General features: G+C 50.0%; 1 protein-coding gene and 1 non-coding gene across 10 annotated transcripts in view; one reads left to right on the top strand and one right to left on the bottom strand.

Moving 5' to 3' along the window:
* Positions 1–3,747: 3,747 nt before the first annotated feature.
* The window catches only part of ARHGAP10 (Rho GTPase activating protein 10), a 375,184-nt gene continuing 359,760 nt past the window's right edge, over positions 3,748–19,171 (bottom strand). For 2 of the 9 annotated variants that reach the window (XM_070770132.1, XM_070770136.1), the window contains 3 exons: positions 11,052–11,204; positions 9,650–9,846; positions 3,748–4,447 (listed from right to left, as the gene is read on the bottom strand). In XM_070770132.1, coding sequence (XP_070626233.1) covers positions 4,359–4,447; positions 9,650–9,846; positions 11,052–11,204 — 439 coding nt within the window. In that variant the 3' untranslated portion in view covers positions 3,748–4,358. Of the gene's footprint in view, positions 4,448–9,649; positions 9,847–11,051; positions 11,205–19,171 lie in introns of those variants that run through there. The other 7 variants (XM_070770139.1, XM_070770135.1, XM_070770134.1 and 4 more) reach the window with 6 other exon arrangements.
* TRNAC-ACA (transfer RNA cysteine (anticodon ACA)) lies at positions 14,518–14,589 on the top strand. Its single transcript has one exon. It is a non-coding gene; the product is annotated as a tRNA-Cys (tRNA).

Consider the following 19,171-nt stretch of genomic DNA (forward strand, 5'->3'; position numbering starts at 1 on the left):
GGAATAACTTCCTCCCGCAGGAGGGAGGGAAGAAAGTCGGGTGGCTCTGGAAGACTCAGAGTCCCGCAGAACATCTGGCTGGGCAGTGAGAGTCTTGAGGGGACAACCAGTGAGCAGGTGACAAGGGACCCAGTGGGAAAGGGAATGGGGGGCTTCCCTGGTAGTCCAGTGGTTGAAAATCGGCCTTCCAATGCAGGGAACATGGGTTCAATTCCTGGTGGGGGAACTAATATCCCACATACCTTGGGGCAGCTAAGCCTTCACACCACAACTAACAACAGCCTCAACTAAGCCAAGTGAATTACTTAAAAAATAAAGGCATGGAGTGCCCTTGGGAAGGCAGGGGAAGGCTGGACTATGTAGGGCAGAGGGAGAGAGCAAGGCATGGCCTTGGAGCGCGCAGGCTAGAGGGAAGCAGGGCGTGGCTGTGAGAGAAGGGGGCAGAGACCAGCCCCCAGGGCCCCTGGGGGTGCCTTCTCCCATCTTCCCCATTTACTAAACCCCGTTTCTTGCTGGGTGCCCTCCAGACGCTTCACATCATCATTTGTCACAGTCCTCCAAGGAGGCTGGTACCACTCTTTCCATTTCATGGCTGCAAACTGACACATAAGAGGTCAAGGGAACACATTTAAGATCAGCAAGGTACAAAATGGAAAACAGAATTTCAAAATAGGTATATATGTATTTTTTTTAACTCAAAACATGCACTTTTAGCCACCGTATTTGTTTCCTAGAAATGCCACAGGGTACCACAAATGGGGGTGCTTAAAACCAACAGGAATGTCTCATCTCCCCATCTGGGAGGCTGGAAGTCTGAGATCACAAGGTCACCAGGGTTGGGTCCCTCTAAGGGAGGATTCGGCCTCTCCCTGGCTTGGACGTGGCCATCGTCTCCCTGTGTGTCCTGACACTGTCCTTCCTTACACTTGTCTCTAAGGACACCAGTGCAGCCCTACCAGCCTCACCTGAGTTGGTGACATCTGCCAAGATCCTGTTGCCCAGTGAGGTCACATTCAGGTACCGGGGTTAGGACTTCAGCATATGAATTTTGGAAGGGGGTACACAATTCAACTCCTAACAGCCCTTACCCTCTACCAGCCCCCAGGAGCAGGACAGTTGAGGAGAAAGAGTGTGACCAGCTCACTGAACTTGAACCACGCTCTCTGCTCCTGACAGCATTCATTAAAATAACTTCCCCTGGCTGAGTCAGTCCGGGCAGAGTACGAACGGGCTGAACGGCCACCACCAGCACAAACAATCCAGCTCCCCCCACCCCGCCACCCCCTACTCCCAACTACAGATGCTTCCGTTGCTACAAAGAAAGGGGGTTATAACCCACCAAGGCCATCTGGCTCTGTTCTTATCTGGCGTGTCCTTTCCGGGTGCAGGGACCCCCAGGGCCAGCCTTTTACGGACCCCACAGGATGCAAGCTCCACTGCAAGTAAGCAATCTGAGTGCCCTCTTTTGCTCAAAGCCCGCCCCCCACCCCCATCATGCTTCTGAATGAACAGGGATGACAGCTGGAGGAGGTGGCTGGTGCTGAACGAGGTGGGCTGAGGGGCCTGGGCCCTGAGGGAGGCAGGGCCGCTGCTCAGCCAGCCTTCAGTAGATGCTCAGGGAACTACACCCACACACCACCACACTCCTGTCTCTTCTGGGGAGATGGAGATCTGCAGGTGCAAGAGAGCACCTCCTGGTCCTGTTATTAAGCATACTCTGGGCCAGGCCCAGAGGAAAGCGCCCCGGCCGGGGGCCGCCTGGCGCCACCTATTCCCAGAGGAAGACACCCCAACACTCCAGCGCCCCTTTGGTGTAATCCTGTTCTTCCTGGAACAACCAGAGAGGAGTCTGCAGGGCTGGGGGAGCCCTTGCAGCCAGCGCTATCCCGAGGCTTCACTACTGTTACACTGTCATGTATGCCCCACACACAGATGCCCCGACAACAAAGATGCAGTGACTCTCACATCAGTAACATCCCCGTAGGGGAGCAGCGGTGACCAGATGGTGGCCCATGGCAACGGGGACCGGAAGCAAGTGACTCTCACATCAGTACGGACTAGCATTGCCCGCTGAGCGTATACTATCACTTCAACCCCAAATCTCGGAGTATCCTTGGCTTTTTAGGCGGGAGGAACAGAATCAGAGTCGATTTAATTTGCCCTACCACACAGGTAGCCAGGGCGTGTGCTAAGTCACTTCAGTCGTGTCTGACTCTTTGTGACCCTACGGACTGTAGCCCACCAGGATCCTCTGTCCATGGGATTCTCCAGGCAAGAATACTAGAGTGTGTTGCCATGCCCTCCTCCAGGGGGTTTTCCCGCCCCAGGGATCAAACCCATGCCGCCGTTTCTTTACCACTAGTGCCATGTGGAAAGCCCACACCGGTAGCCAGACCTTACAGCAATTTCCACGACCAGTCTTCTGTCCATTGCCGATGGGTGGACTCCAGTGAAGAACACAGCTAGGAAATTGCTCCAGTGCTAACCTGAGTCCACTCACCCTGACTGCCCACAAGCTTGCACTTTCCCACAGAAATGGGGAAGTTTGCTCCAGGCCAAGCTTCTCTCCTGTACCTCTAAGCAGCAGGCAGGAGCAGGAAGGGAGAACTCAAAACAGGCGCCACCCCCACCCTCTTGCCAGCCTGGCCCACAGCCCCAGGGCTAGGCATTGTCTGGGCCCTGGGCCCCTGGCAGCCCCAGTACTCTCCACTGGGCCCACAGTTCAGCATTTTTAATTATACTGCTCTAATGGCAACACACTCCAGTATTTCTTCCTGGACGACCCCATGGACAGAAGAGCCTAGTGGGCTACAGTCCGTGAGGTTGCCAAGAGTCGGGCATGACTGAAGTGACTTAACACATTAGTCAGAAAATGGATTCTTCTCAATGGGCTTGCCTCTCTACACACACCGGACCCCAAACGTGACACCTTACATGGTCCAGAGGAGGCGAGCTCCAAACTGATAACCAGCACTCTGGGATCATCTCACCTGGGGAAGAGGCGACAGACACATCCTTCCAGGGACAATCTGAGGGGAGAACTGTGACAGACCAGAAAGCCTCTGTGGAAAAAGAGAGATGCCGGCCCCTGAGCAGCCCCTGGAGCAGGGCTGGCTTCACAGTCCTGAGGCCCCTACAAATGAGCTGCACACTCCAGGGACTCCAGGTCAGGGCGCAGAGAGGTCCCCCCTTCCCAGAGAGGTTGGTTTAGGCTGTGCCTGGGAGTCAGAGGCTGAGAAGACCACAGAAGCATCGCTTGGAGCACCCTGTGTGCAGGGATGTGGCAGAAGTTCCTCCAAGCAGGGTCTGGGTCCATGTAGCCCAGACAGCCCCAGAGCCCGGCTTAATCCAGATGGAGAGATGGGCACTGCAGTCTGGAAAACAGAGGGAGGGGGAGGCAGGGGGGAGGGGGGTCGTGATACAGGGCTGTACACAGAAGCTCGTCAGGAGCTTGCCCTCACACACAAAGCTCTGGGGAAAGCACCCCAGCTCCATCCTGTTTGGGCTCCCCCAAGGCCCTCTGAGGTAGCTGGAGGGGACCTGCCAGGATCTCACCTGTCAGAGAGGGGACCCCTGTCCCCAGAAACATGCCCCATTCCAAAGCAGCCAGGCTCCCGGTTAATCCATCCTACCTGTGAGCATGTGCATGCCGACACCTGGGGAGAGTGCAAGCCCACCCACCAGCCACACCAGGAGATGTTACAGAGCGAGTGAGTTCCACCACCTCTTCCCCACGTGAGACACAAATCCCAAAGTAAATTAGATTTTATTTCATATACAGGAAACTTGGGGCGGACAGGGGATGTCAGGGAAACAGCACGCCAGTGAGCAGCACAGAGAAGCTTGTCGTGAGTCTGCAGGCGCCCTAAGTCAGTGAGCGTGGGTCCCCAGGGAGGGCGGCCGGCCGTCCGAGCAGAAGCCTCGGTCTGCTGCCCTGGGTGCAGAGACCAACGCAGCCTGCGCCGGCCTGCTGCAATCCCTCAATGACACCAGCATTAGGGGCACGTCTCACAGCACGGTTCCCTTTCAGGTGTGAGGGGAGGTGTCCTGTGAGGGGGCCGCCAGTGGGGCAGGTGGGCCAGCAGAAGGTCGCCCTCCTCCTTGCCCTGGAGACCAGATAATTTAAAGCCACAAGTCCCAAGGCATGCCAGATGCAGAGTCTCTCCTGTCCATCTGGACAGCCTTCTCCCGCTACTCGGATCCGCACCTCCCAAAGCGGTTCTCCCCCCGCCTCGAGCCATCTGTCCCCCCCGGTCCCCACCCTGGAGTGTCCAGGTGGCCGTGGGTTCCGCCCGGGAGGTGGACGGGGCTCGCCGCTCCCAGGAAGGTGCTCTGGGGCCAGGGTCTGCAGCCGGGCGCTACAGCAGCTTGACGTAATTCTGTGGAATCAGCCCCCTCTTGCCATTCAAAGTCCCCTCCAGCCAGCCAGGTTCCCTTGAGGTTTGCACTGCAAAGGAAGAGACATCACTCGTTACCAAAACACTTGCCACCAGTGAGCTCCCTGCCCCGCTGTGCATCAACCAAACCCAACGGGGGCCACCCCCGGGTCGTCTGGTTACAAGTCTGCACAAGAGTTATTTACAGGGGCCCCCCTCCCACCAGTCACCCCAGCCTCCACTTCTCCTCCCTACGGAAGCCTCCTAAACCATCCCCTCAGTGTCCGGTTGGGCTCCTCCTAAACCACGGTGCACCAGGGAGCTCAGTGAACTTTCCAGAACACCTGGCTGATCACAGCACAACCCTCCACCATCCGGAGGAACAAACCCAAACTTCCATAGGCACCTGGCCCGGCCACCTCCCCACCCGTCCTGACTCTGCCCACAAGCAGGTCACCCTCAGGGAATCACCCCCAAGTGAGTCTAGGCCTCTGCATGGGCAGTGCTTTCCGCTGAAGTCTTTTCCCCTCACTTCTTCATGGGGGATTCTTCCTCTTCAGAGACCCCCAGACACCCTCTCCTCTGGGGAGTCTTCCTCGGCCATTCTCAGCAGTGGCCAGGCCTCACCAGCTTCCTCTGCATACCCCGTCTGACCGGCACCTGCATGGGGTGTTTCTGAGGACAGAGGGAGGCCTTCCACACCTGGGCCAGTGTCGGGCGACTCCAGGTCCCACAAAGAGCCCTAACAATACGCAGGACAACCAGCACAGGCTGGACAGCAACAGGCACGGGGTCTAAGCACTCATCACCAGGGTCTGGAAGCATCTGGACCCCCACAGCCATGGGGCGATCCCAGCTCAGGCCACACCAGGAGCAGACATGAAGCCATGTCCACAGAAGGAAGGGGAGGTGTGTCCCGGCCCAGCAGACCAGGTCAGGAACTGGCCAAGCACAGCAGCCGTGACCACAGCCCATCAGAAGATGGCTACTGTAGCTGAACTCCAGCACACACGGACATGTGCCCAACACACGAAAGCTTCATGGGATAATACTTCTCACTATGTTCAATGCACTTTTTTTTTAATGCACTCTTTCCTATTTTTCAATGCTGACTGCAACTCAGCAAACGGAGTTCATAACCCACTCCTGTGTAGCCAGCCACAGTCTGAGCTTTACATGGCTGGCCCTCTGCTCTTGTTCCCATTTACACCCGGACAACCTTCTGAGGGCACCCCACCCGCCCTCCAAGACCACTCTCAATGCTTCAGACCAGGTCAGAGTCCTCATAAATAACCCCTACACATGCCTTGTGTATGTGTGTGTGTGCACACACACGCATACAGGTGTGTATTGGGGGGGAGGGGTGGGGTGTCGCATGAGAACGTCATCTGCCCTGAGACCTTACACACACAGCGCCCCCTATGGGATATGGGAGGCACTGCCCCAGAATAACAGCTAAGCATTAGGCGTCTCGACACTTCACGGCAAATAGATGGGAAGAAAGTAGAAGCAGTGACAGACTTTATTTCCTTGGGACTCCAAAATCACTGCAGACAGTGACTGCAGCTGTGAAATTAAAAGATGCTTGCTCCTTGGAAGGAAAGCTATGACAAACCTAGACAGCATATTAAAAAGCAAAGACCTCACTTTGATGATGAAAGTCCGTACAGTCAAAGCTATGGTTTTTCCAGTAGTCATGCACAGATGTGAGAGGTGGATCATAAAGAAGGCTGAGCACCGAAGAATTGATGTTTTCATACCATGGTACTGAAGAGGACTCTTGAGAGTCCCTTGGACTGCAAGGAGATCAAATCAGTCAATCCTAAAGGAAATCAGCCCTGAATATTCACTGGAAGGACTGATACTGAAGTTGAAGCTCCAAGACTTTAGCCACCTGATGCAAAAAGCCAACTCACTGGAAAAGACCCCAATGCTGGGAAAGATTGAGGGCAGGAGAAGAGGGCAGCAGAGGATGAGATGGTTAGAGAGCATCACCAACTCAATGGACATGAATTTAAGCAAACTCCGGGAGATAGTGAAGGACAGAGGAGCCTAGCAGGCTGCAGTCCATGAGGTCACAAAGAGTGGGACATGATTTAGTGACTGAACAGCGAAGACAAGGGTCTTCCACTGTCTGTGACCTTTAAGAACCTCCTTAAGAAACACTCAGTCTGGGGCATGGGTTCTGAGCATGGTCCCCATGTGTATTTGCTGCTGCAAAAGGAGGGGGCAGAGCTGCAAGGCATGGAGTTCACATCAAATGACAGGCGAGTATGCTCGTGGAGAGGGAGGGTGTCAACACATCAGTAAGCATCTCTGGGGTAGCTGGCCTGGGGAAGGCCTGAGGAACACCCAATACTCCCTGGGTGCCCCAGCCAGCCATCCAGACCAGCATCACAGACCCCCCAATCTGAGGGCTCTGTGCCTTGGCTCAAATTGGAGCTGGGTCCACAGGGCACCAAGTGAAGCTCTGTGGTCAGCAACAGCCTCCTCAGATGTCTGTGCTGCACTCATGGCCCCAAATGCTGCCCTGACACATCACCACCCAGGAGAACATCCTTGTGGATCAGGATGGAGGACCTGAGGCAGAGAGAACTTAAGGAACTTGTCCAGGTCACACAGAAAGTGGAAAAGCCAACTGACCTCAGGCAGGTAAGTGCAGGGTTGACAATCCATAGCTCTCTGCTCTCAATCACTCTCCTGTTCCCAAAACACACTGAGATGCATGTGTGTGCATATATGTATGTACATGTATACATGGATATGTTTGTGTACACACACACACACATAGAGAAAGAGACACACACACCTGTGCACACACTATTTTTCTTAGGACTCCTGCAAGCCACCGCGGGACTTTAGAAGTGGAGGTCTTCAATCTCTGGCATCAGACTTCTGCTGACCTTTCCCAATATCATCCATGCTGGCAGAACTAGATTTGATTGAAACTCTGACTCCCCCTTCCTATGTCTTTGTGCCCAGAGGAGGAATTTCTGGACCAAGTATGGTCTGAAGTCCTGGCCAGCAGTGGGTTTAAGGTGAGCGTCTGACCTCATTCTGGCTATTGAGACTTGAGAACAAACAGATAACCCAGGAAGGAAGCTGGGAGAGGTTTTCTCATAGTTAAAAACCAGAACACAAGGATGAGGCACAGCCTCTCTGCTGTGGCTGAGTGTGGCCATGACGCCCAGAACTGGGGCAGCCTTCCCACCCGCCTGGGGAAGCAGCCAGGGCCCCCGTGTTCAGCCTGAGATGGACACGCTGTGGGCTTTGGCGACACCCTCGAGGCTGTGGCTGACCAGCCCCGGGGCTCCCCACCTGCAGACTTCTTACTGTGTGAGGGAATCCATCTTCATGACTGCTTCCACCAGCTCTATCTATCAGTTTTTGTTACCTGCAGCCAAAGGCACCCTAATAGACACAGCTTCCACCAACATACACATCACACGAACCATGCTGTGTTCAGGGGCTCCCAAACAAATCGAATCACACAGCGTCAAAAGCGGTCCAGTGGTTAAGCCTCCACGATTCCACTGCAGGGGGAGTGGTTCAATCCCTGGTGAGGAACTAAGATCACACGCACTGCACATGTTGTTGCTGACTCACCAAGTGTCTGACTTTTTGCAACCGCGTGGACTGTAGCCTGCCAGGCTCTTCTGTACATAGAATTCTCCAAGCAAGAATACTAGAGTGGGTCGTCATTTCCTTCTCCAGGGGAACTTTCCAACCCAGGGATGGAAGCCACATCTGCACTGCAGGCAGATTCTTTACTATCTGAGACCCTGAGCAACTCCATGCCATACATGCAGCTGCTGCTAAGTCACTCCAGTCATGTCCGACTCTGTGCGACCCCATAGACGGCAGCCCACCAGGCTCCCCCATCCCTGGGATTCTCCAGGCAAGAACACTGGAGCGGGTTGCCATTTCCTTCTCCAATGCAGGAAAGTGAAAAGTGAAAGTGAGGTCGCTCAGTCCTGTATGACTCTTAGCGACCCCATGGACTGCAGCCTACCAGGCTCCTTCATTCATGGGATTTTCCAGGCAAGAGTACTGGAGTGGGATGCCATTGCCTTCTCTCATGCCATACATGAGGGTACAGCAAAAAAAAAAAATAATAATAATAATCTTCATGTCTTAAATGACACGTTTCAACGCTCTCAGCTTTCCCTTCTGCTCTATGGGTGTCAATATGTGACAGGCCTGGAGCAGCGCAGCTAACCGACTACCGTCTCCTGGCAAAACCGTGTGCGTGTATGTTACCGCGGCAGAAGCTTCTACTCTTAAGAACAAAATTTCTCCACGGAGTTTAATTCTGTCACATGTGGGGTTTTCTGTTGTTGTTTGTTTGCTGACACTGTCGGCAGTCTCTGGCTCTCCAGAGTACGTATCCCACAGATACAGAAATCTCCTCTAAATGAGGCAGCTTGCTTTCTAAACCACAATCATCGGCACACGCCACATCACTGACAATACAGCACCAGGCGCTGTGTTGACGCACTCCATATATTCCAAACATTCTGGCTAATCAACCATTCCAAGCATCAAAGGTTCTCGCTGCTTCCCCAGAACTCTTTTGGGCAGCCACACCCCCACACAACATCGCTGTTTCCATAGCAACCAATGAGTTTCATAATGAGGAGGACTGGGAAGGAAGGAATCAAGGGGGAGGGAAGAGATACACATGGAACCACAGGAGGAATTTGTGAAATCTGAAACCGGGCATAGCTCCTAAAACGCTTACATGTGACTATTCAACACACAAATAAAATCTATACCCTGGTCTCAATATGCAAAGTCAATACCCACATTGAGAGATTCAGACACAACTCCAATGAGCAAAAACCATGTCAAGCCTCAGAATGTAAGGGAACAATAAAGCAAAATCGGTTGACAACAGCACTTGCCTGTAACTCAGGGCTGATGAACCTGAAGCATTTAAGAGAGCTGGGGACTCTGGGAGGAAAACAGAGGGTGCAAATTGGAAACGTTTCTTGATTTCACTTTGCACCGGCTTCTCTACATCAGGACAAAAATGTCCTGAATGAAGGACCTTGAGAGTTACCAAGTTTGGAGAAAAACCAAGGTTAAAGCAGAAGTGGGCATGCACAGGCCCTGGTCTTCAGTTCCCGGGAGCCACGTGGGCTGGCCCTCGCCCATCCAAAGCAGCAAGCTCCTGACAACCCCACAGCCAGGGACCGCCTGCCTGCTCTGGGCTGCAGACCCTCTGTGAAGGCAGAAGGCAACCTCCCGCAAAGCTCCCACGGGACACTTACCATCCTCAAAAATGGCTCCAATTTCGAAGGACAACTCCGAGCTGTGTTCTGCTTCACAGGGGTATACCGCCCGGGCCTTCCGACTGATGATGCTGAAGAGGGAGCACGTGAGACGCACAGATCGAAGCGTGAGAAACCTCACCTCTCCCCACCCGCATTTCCCGAATCTCACTTCTATGACACCCGCGCAGCAGTGCCTTCCAAAAGAGAGATTAGCGGGAAAGTGAACATCAGGCGAAACCATAGCGCTTGACAAGTAACTGACGAGTTTCAAATTCAGATCTTCCTTTTAGGCAGCCTCTCTGAAAAGCTTACCCTGAACCTCTTCACCTGATTCTCCTCTGCGCTCAGTGGGATGCCCTTTCCTCTCATTCAGTGTTACTAGAACCACGGGGCATGTTTATTTCCAACGCATTTATCGATTAAGGAAAAGCACCAGTGTCTTGAGACAGGGGCAAGTCAGTTAAGGGCTGAGGCACACAGATACTCAGTGGCTCCAGCCATGCGCTGAGGACACGATCCTCCACTGACAGTCTGCTTCCACGCCCCCGCCGGAAAGGCCTTGTTGTTCTCAGCTGGGTCTTCTGTATTTGACCCCCTCACTCTCGCCCCCAAAAGGCACATCAGGCTCAACTTCTCTCCGTTTGTCAAAACATCCTGTGTGTTCTCGTGGGAAAAGAACCCAGTGGGGAAGGATGGAAACCAGGCTGCCAGCCAGCTGCACACCAGGGCAGAAGGCAGCATCCCATCTCTTGGCAGGAGGGGGGGCCACTGATGGGGATGGCCAGTCTGCTGGCCCAGAGGACGGGCTTTGCTAAAGCACTCTGGCCTCTGCATCACTAGCGCATCAAAGGGCCATATTAATTACAGTTTCCAGTGCCCCATTTATATGTGATGCAAACAGCTGACTCACTGGAAAAGTCCCTGATGCTGGGAAAGATTGAAGGCAGGATAAGAAGGGGATGACAGAAGATGAGAAGGTCGGATGGCATCACTGACTCAACGGGCATGAGTTTGAGACAGTAGAGGACAGGGAAGCCTGGGGTGCTGCAGTCCATGGGGTTGCAAAGAGTCAGACACGACTGAGCTGCTGAACAACATTTCCTTCTGGAAAACAAAGCATGTGTGCTTTCTATTTATGTATAAGGAGTTCTTCCAAAAAATATGGTTTCATAAATGTACGACCAGAACCAAAAAGGGCAGGTTCAAGCAGGTCTCACATAAGGCAAATTTCTTCCAAGAATGTACTTGCTCTTGAACCTTTAAGATAAGGTTATAAATGTCCACAGAGTCCAGGAGACGGGAAGCCTTTTCCACGCAGGGAGCACAAGAACCCACTCAGGTTGATCAAGCCCCTCTGCTCGCCACCCCCATATTCTACATCACACAGAAAACCACATACCTTTCAGGTGGCTTGTCCGCTACAGTGGCAGGAAGAGAGAGGGGGACAGGTGGCAGTTTGGGTGAAGGAGGTGTAACAGCTGGGCTGCAGCTCGGTGTGGTTGGAGATTGAGGGTTAAGCCACTGGACTGCGGATGATCGGGCCTGACTTGGGCTAAGGGTGGAAGTTTGAAGAATAGAATTAATAGTATAAAGCCCATAGGACACCAAATACATGACACTCCATTCCTCAACAGCTAGGATGAGAGCTTCTTTCTCTCTCCAGATGATCCAAAGGGACAGAATCCTCCCCACACCCTCCCAGGTCTGTAGCCCCAAGAGCCACACCTCAGAACTAGAGATGTCTTACTGAACTTCTCCAGGTTTGTGGAGAAGATCTAGTCTTGTCCAAGCTAGCATCATACTGATTCACTAATTAGAACACCAGAATCCAATGGCCAAAGCAAATTGCTTGGACTTGCGAAGTATTCGTGTTTTCTGCTTAGCAGGAAAGTCACAAGAATCTATAGTTAAGCCTGTGACCTATACCTCTAAAAATTCAACAGTGGCCTTTTCATGTCTAAAGTTCTTTCACCTGGTCCTATACACATGGAAACTCAAAATGCCACTGGGAGTTGAGATTCCTTTAGAGTAGACAAAAATCCAGCACTGAAGGGAGAAACCAGGGAATAGCAAACCCCTCGTAACCCGAACAGTCCCCAGTATTTGCCAATTTTGAGAATAAGCTAATGTAAGCAGATCAGTAAACCAAATCATGTAATCCAGATCATGGAGGCTCCTCTAAACACGGACACTTCAATAAGTATATGTGGGTCTGAATTAAAGTATTCTTCAGTGGTCTCAAAACTGGAGGCTTGAGACTATGGTCAACAAAGCTTGCTTTAAAAGGAATGTGCTGACGCGTGGTGGATCCATGTTGATGTATGGCAAAACCAATACAATATTGTAAAGTAATTAACCTCCAATTAAAGTAAATAAATTTATATTTAAAAAATAAAAGTAATGCTCTGAAAGCTGCTCGTTTCATTCAAAGACATTTTCAACACACGGGTATTCAGTGCGGCTACACCCAGATGCTCTTCACCTCAATTTCACCCTCTTTGGCTAAAACCAGTTTCGACAAGCAGCTTCTGTCCTTCCACGTCCCAGAGCCTTCTCTTTGATTTCTCCTGTAGACGAGAATGCACCTCACGTTCTATCCATCTTTTCTGCAAAAGCTCCCAGGCTGTTCCTTTCTGTATCCTCTGGTCATAAACAGGAGGCAATCCCATTCTTCCTGCTTGTGCCTGTGTTGCTGCTGTGGTCTCCTAGCCGAGCCCCCAGCCCCATGCTTCCCACTCAGCGAGCTCTATCAGCCAACCGGGTAAGACCCAGTCTACCTCATCTGCCTCCCCTAAGAACTGGTGTACTCCCCCACCTGCCCTCCAGCAGCTCCCCCAGCAGCCCCAGCAGCCTGGCCATTCTGCCCATGGTCTGCCCCCACGATGTTCCCCTCTGCCCCACTGTCTCTCCCACTCCTCTGCCTGTTCCAATCTAGCCCGTCCCCCGGTCAGCTCCAGCTGCCACCCCCGCCCTGCCTCACACCCCACCAACTACTTCTCCTCTGGCCTAAGTCACAGAACTCCTCTACAGGCCCATCACACCAATAAACGGGAGGGGAGATGAGCATGGATTATTCTGTGATGGTTTCAGCGATTTCTTTAGCCTCTGGATAACAGCAGGTTTATAATCCTTTCTATAGATTGCATAAAGCCAGGCAGAGTGCTTGGCATGGGAAGTCTTCAAGCCACATCTGGGAACTCAGTCCAGATGTTCTAACACTACCTGGCTTTTATCCATCAAGTACATGAAATGTTGCATGACTGACTTGATAGGCTTTTAGTACAGAAAAGGTTCCTATCCTCTTCATCAGGAAAAAAAAAAGGGGGGGGGAGGGATGCATGTTTTAAAAACTTTATACTTTGGGGGTCTTCCCCAGCAGTCCGGTGGTTAAGACTCCACCCCGCCAATGCAGGGGTCAGGGAACTAAGATCCCACATGCATCAGAGCCAAAAGATTACAAGTTATTCTTTGAACAACTTCTTTACAATCCCCCTATCCAGCCATTCATTTGGAAGTCATCAAATCTATTTCATACCAAGCTATAAATATACACCATTCTATAAATCCCAAGGGGGTCCGTATATCCAACAGCAAAAGTCACTCCATTCTTTAGCAGAAAAGGAACCTATAATGGTGTCTTACTAATCAGGAAAGGACAGCGGGAGTGAAGCTCCGACAGAGAATTTAAGACCACACTTAGCCAAACAATTGCCATTTTATCTCCCAGCAATTACTCAAGGTGCTCGGGGGTGGTGGTGGCAGAGAATGAAGTGTACTACCCCACCCCCATCAACTCTTTCTGGTCATAAACAGTCAAGCGATAAAATGATGGCCATCCATCCGCTGACAGGGAGGACAGTCACGAGATGAAGACAGAGTAACGATGTGTGTATTTATAAGGCTCTTTCAAAGTGAAAGCCATAAATTTTATAGCTATTATCTATTTCATCCTTTTTTTTTTTTTTTAAGAAAACTGTTTTGTTTTCTTGTAAAGGGAAAATACGCCTTCTAGAAAGTCAAAGAATTGTTGGAATAGCAAATGCAGAAGGCAAGGTTATATCCCTAGCTTGGCATCTCCACCTTGTCCAGAGTAAGCCCTCAACATGAGCCTTTTTTTGCTTCTTGGTTTATTCTCTGTGATTTTTCTACTGTCTTTCAACACAGAGATGTGCTGGCAATCCCGCACTCAATGATTCATAAAGAGAGCCTTCCAGACTTCCCACTGAGACCTAAACTTCTTTATTTGTGTGCTGTATGTTCAGTAGCTAAGTCGTGTCTGACTCTCTGTGACCCCAAGGGTTGCCATTTCCTCCTCCAGGGGATCTTCCCAACCCAGGGATCGAACCCCCATCTCCTGTGTCTCCTGCATTGGCAGGTGGATTCTTTATGACTAGTGCCACCTGGGAAATCCTTCTTTATTTGAGTCCCTGGGTTTCTCCACAACATCTCAGAAGCCTCAGCTGAGGACTTCTCTGTGGGCATGAGCTTTGCAGGCTGGAGTATTTGTAAGAGGTCAGAAGACACAAGTCTGGGAACAGCCTCCACGGCAGGGAGGCAGCATCATCGTATGGAGAAAGGAAGTCCTGTGAGACTGGCCCGGCAAAACGAAGTTCGGGAAACAGCGAGTGGTCTCAAGGATACGAGCAACTTCCCACTGGCTTTCCTGCTGGGAAGGAGCCGGGACGAGGCAGGAAGCAGTTACATAAATATACTCAAGACTGAAGACCTGACTTCTCACCTCAGCCAGCAAAGGCTAGAAGATGCTTCACAGGTGTCTCCAAAGCAATCGTCCCCCAATTTTTTTAAGACAAGAAATAGTAAACGTGAGCTTTTTTATATAAACCATTCCCTACTTTTCAGGGACTTCCTGGGTGGCTCAGATGGTAAAGCATCTGCCTACAATGCGGGAGACCCAGGTTCAATCCCTGGGTCAGGAAGATCCCCTGGAGAAGGAAATGGCAACCCACTTCAGTACTCTTGCCTGGAAAATCCCATGAACACAGGAGCATGGTAGGCTACAGTCCATGGGGTCGCAGAGAGTCGTGGGGACATGACTGAGTGACTTCACTTTGACTACTTTTCAGAATTTGGGTTTGGTTTTGTTTTGGCAATAAGCATCAAAAAATATTTTTAAGTATTTAAATCTTTAAATATAATACTTATATTTTCTCAAAAAGCAGTAAAGTATTACTTTTAATACATTATGGACCAGGGGATTTTTGCAGAAACAAACACCTATGGCATTAATATGTCTCCAGTTGATACTGTGTTAAGATAGAATGTCTGATATTCTCTTTCTCTTCTTTGACTTAAACATTTTAGAGGAACCCTAGGCATTTGGGGCAGGGTGGTGTCTGTCCTGGTAGCTCAGACAGTAATGAATCTGCCTGCAGTGCAGGAAAACCAGGTTTAATCCCTGGGTCAGGAAGATCCCCTGTAGAAGGGAATGGCAACCCACGCCAGTATTCTTGCCTGAAGAATTCCATGGACAGAGGAGCCTCACAGACGATAGTCCATGGGGTGGCAAAGAGTTGGACATGACTGAAGCGACTAACACTTTCACTTTGACTTCAAGCACTTGGGAGAGGGTACCCATAGCAAAGGTCTGGCCGTTTTTCTCAGCCAGCGCTGTAGGAGAGAAGGAAACCCTAAGGCACTCATGTACCTAATGAATGAACATCTCTCCTGCATGTCCAGAAGTGCTCTAGCTACGCACACGTTGGGAGACAATTCTTCACGAATCTCTGCTGTTTATGCACTTCTAGTGAGCAGAGGCTGGGTTATCTTTTCAAAAGTGTTTATGGAACACAGAGCCTTGGAAGATAAAGTTTGTGTCTTCTCCTGGAGTGAAGAACAGGCTTTACCACCATCATAAAAGATCTGGTTTGCCAGAGCTCTGGATTCTCTCTTGCAGCAGTCCACAGGCAGGTGTTATCTGGCCCACAGGGCACCACCCTATGAGAAATGGGACTCAAAGGAATCCTCTGCGGACTGCTATATCCGTGTTGAATACGGTCTTTTAACTCTGACCAGGCGTCCCATGTCCCATGCCAGCATTCTCGGAATCATGGCGGGCCAATGTGGGAGCTTGCAAAGCAGAGTCAAATTTCCGACGTCACAGTTCATGCCAGCATCCCTGAGAGCACTGAGAAAATAGTCAGGTCATTTCCTGTATTCTGTGGTTCACAGGAGAACTCTGGCTAAAAGTGCCCTCAGGTAAAAGACCAAAACTGATAGTTGATCCAAGAATAAAAAATATGAACATAATAAAGATGCTAGAATATAATGCAATATTTTGAATGTTCTCTCTTCACTTCCCAAAGGTTCAGCACTTAAAAAATAATAAAAAAAAAAAACCTATTTAATTCCTTCTTCCTGCTACCCCTTTAACTATGGATTTTTGATGAACAAGACTGAAGTGATCACAAACCACTGATTTTATTGAGTAAGAAGCCCCTGGCCAATTATAAAAGAGCACCTCAAGTGCCCTGTTTCCTGAAAGCCAAGTTGTGGTCTGCAAAAACGGGAGGCAGAAGTCAACTTTTCCTGAAAAGCTCAGAAACCACATTGACCAAAAGAGAAATAAATTACAGAGAAAGATGAATGTGCGTCTCTGCTTTCTTCCCAACTTCTCACACGAAACTGAAAGCGTGGTGACTCCTCTCCATTTTCAGGGCAGAAGAGCCAACCTTCCTTTGAGGAGGAATGTTTCCTTCTCAGAGAAAAGGAAGAAATGAAAACAAGAGGGTTTCACCAAAAAACACAGAGGTTTCCCCCTGCTAACTTAGAAACTTATGCTGGAAAACTTTCTGACACTGAAAGGCGACAGGGATGTCTCCTGCTTTGGGGAGGGGAAGAAAATTCTATCCAGTAACAAAAATCAACATCTTTGCTTTGGCAAAACAGGTCTGTACTCCAGGGAAAGGCCCTGTAGCTCTCACCACACAGAGGAATAAACCCTGAAGACAAAATTATGACCGTAGCTATATATGCATACACTTTGCAGAGCTTATTTTTCTGAAAACGTAACAAATCAGCAGTAGATGCTGCTTGGGATTCAAACGGCGACCCAATCTCCAATACCAGACTCCACGCACCGTGCATATTAAGAAACTTTTTGGCAGCAAAACAGCATAAACATTTCAGAAATAGGGAAGGGGACTTAGGCTTTTAACTGTTGAAATTCGACAACAGCTGCACCAGTCACCAGAGCCTGTCTATCTCTAACAAATATTTCTTGCATAGCTGAGGTAGGTCAGGCCCTGGCCAATGCTGGTAGTACAAGTACCCGGTTCCAAACTCTGGGAGCACAGGGCGTCAGGTAACATTCAAGGGGGAATACATTTCAAGGAAAGAAATGACTGCTTTTCTAAAGCGATTAAATCCCCCAAGCACCAAGAAGATGGCCTTTGTCGTGTCGGCATCAAATCAGAAGTTTGCACTGGAAGGAAAGATTTTAAAAGCTCATTTGCAAGGTCTCCGAGCAGAAACTAACACATTAGTGAAATGATCTTTCATTCCAGTCCAGGAAGCGTACGGCATAAGTCTAGAACAGCTGTCCTGGGCAAGAGTGTTTGAAAATGTTAATGAAGACAGAAGGAAATATTGTTGATCTGTGTATTATGGGAAATCTCTGTTCAAATAAATGCCACTGCTCTTCCTGAAGTGCCCGAGAAGGAGAACTCCCCAGCCAGCACCCTGCTGGCTCCAAGTGGGGGCACGGCAGTGGGGAGGGGCACTGTGACAAGTCACCAGAAATCACAGTGGGGGGCCGGGAGGTCAGTGCTGGCCACTAGGAGGGCTCCAACCACACCCTGTTCACTCATCGTTCAGGATCTGAGAAGCACCAGTCAGGCCCCTCGCCTGCCCTGGGGACACCCCGGGAACTATGACATCTGTTTTCTACAAGCACCCAGTCCGGTGAGAGGAGAAGGATACACTGATGATGACGACGCAGCGTGATGAGGGCCACGCGGAGAGGGGCCCAGGGTCCCGCAGGAGAACAGAGGCGGAGGCAGCTGTCACGTGGCATCGGGAGAGACCTCCTGCCCTGAGTCGACGCCTCGCTCATCAGGATCCTCACCCGCTCCCTACACCCTGGCCGTTGGCACTCTGCCAGACACAATGCACACACGTTACTGCACTCATTCCGACGTGACTCGTGACGAGCCAGCAGCAGAAAGGCGAAGGTGCTTACTCAAGGTCATGTTGGGTCGAAGCTGCGCTCTGACAAGCCTGCAAGACCTCAGAGTCGCAGGTCCCTACCAGCGAGTGGCTGGAATGAAACATGAGCTGAATGGAGAGAGAGGGGAGGCAGAGGTACCCAGGGGACAAGACCACGGAGTCAAATGCTCACAGGCAGGGCAACTGAAGGATTTTATTCACACCACGACACGCTGCTACTCTACAGAGACACCTGGGTTCCAAGACAGCTCTGGCTGGGTGCCCATCTGCAATTTCGTAATCTCCCTAAGCTTCTTCCTCTTTTTGTTAAAAAAAAAAAAAAAAAAAAAAAATGAGGCCGGGTTGGGAACAGAGGAGGACACTTCTCACTCTCTCGGAGGCTGGGAGACAGCTGGCATTATCAGCCCTGGCTGAGGGTCAGCCGCAACTCAAACAGGCGGCTAACAATCTCCTTGGTCTCAGCTTCCTTGGCTAAAGTGAGAGTAATTGTTAAGAGGCTGGCTGGCAGTAAGATATGAATAACATTACAGGCAGAAAGCATCCGGGAGTGACTGGAGCCCCAAGTTCACTTCTTATGACCTCTAAGTATTCTCGCCTCTGCTTTTCAGACTTGTTTCTTCACTAATGAATCATCTTCTTTACCTAAAGAAGTGAACTATGTTAAAGAAAGAAAACTCTAAACATTAAGGAAATGTCATTATTGGGGAAGAAATGTTGCTAAATGCAATATGACTATATATGATCTAGGGCTGGTTCCTAGAACAAAAGGACATGAGTTAAAAATATATATACAGTGAAATACAAATACATTCTGTATGTGTTGTACCAACGTGAATTTCCTAATTTTAACCAAAGTAAGTTTAGTTAAAAGTAAAACTGTCTGAGAGTGATAATTCCAACCGATTTCTTAGTTTTAACCAAAGTGGTTCAGTGTAAGATGTTAACAGTAGGAGAAGGTGAATGAAGGGTCTCAGGAACTCTCTATACTATCTTTGCATATTTTCTATAAATCTAAAACTATTTCAAAATAAAATGTTTATTTTTAACAATAGGTTTTAAAAGGAATAACCCCAAATAATTTTTTAAATCATTGAAACACTAAAAGCCTTTTGAAATTACGATCACACACTTGCAGGAAACCTTTTGGTTAATTGAATAATAAGAAAAAATTCATAAGGGTTCTATTTAAAAATCACTCAGACCACCCATCTGAAAGGTAGCGATTAACCACAATTGTTGAAACTGGTTTTTAAGGAATGTGGACTTCTCCAAAAAGATTGGTTTTGTTTATATGATAGATTGAGGTTGGCTTTTTCTGCAAAGGGCCAGACAGTA

The sequence above is a fragment of the Bos indicus genome, chromosome 17, assembly GCF_029378745.1.
Source record: "Bos indicus isolate NIAB-ARS_2022 breed Sahiwal x Tharparkar chromosome 17, NIAB-ARS_B.indTharparkar_mat_pri_1.0, whole genome shotgun sequence".
Classification (NCBI taxonomy): Eukaryota; Metazoa; Chordata; class Mammalia; order Artiodactyla; family Bovidae; genus Bos; species Bos indicus.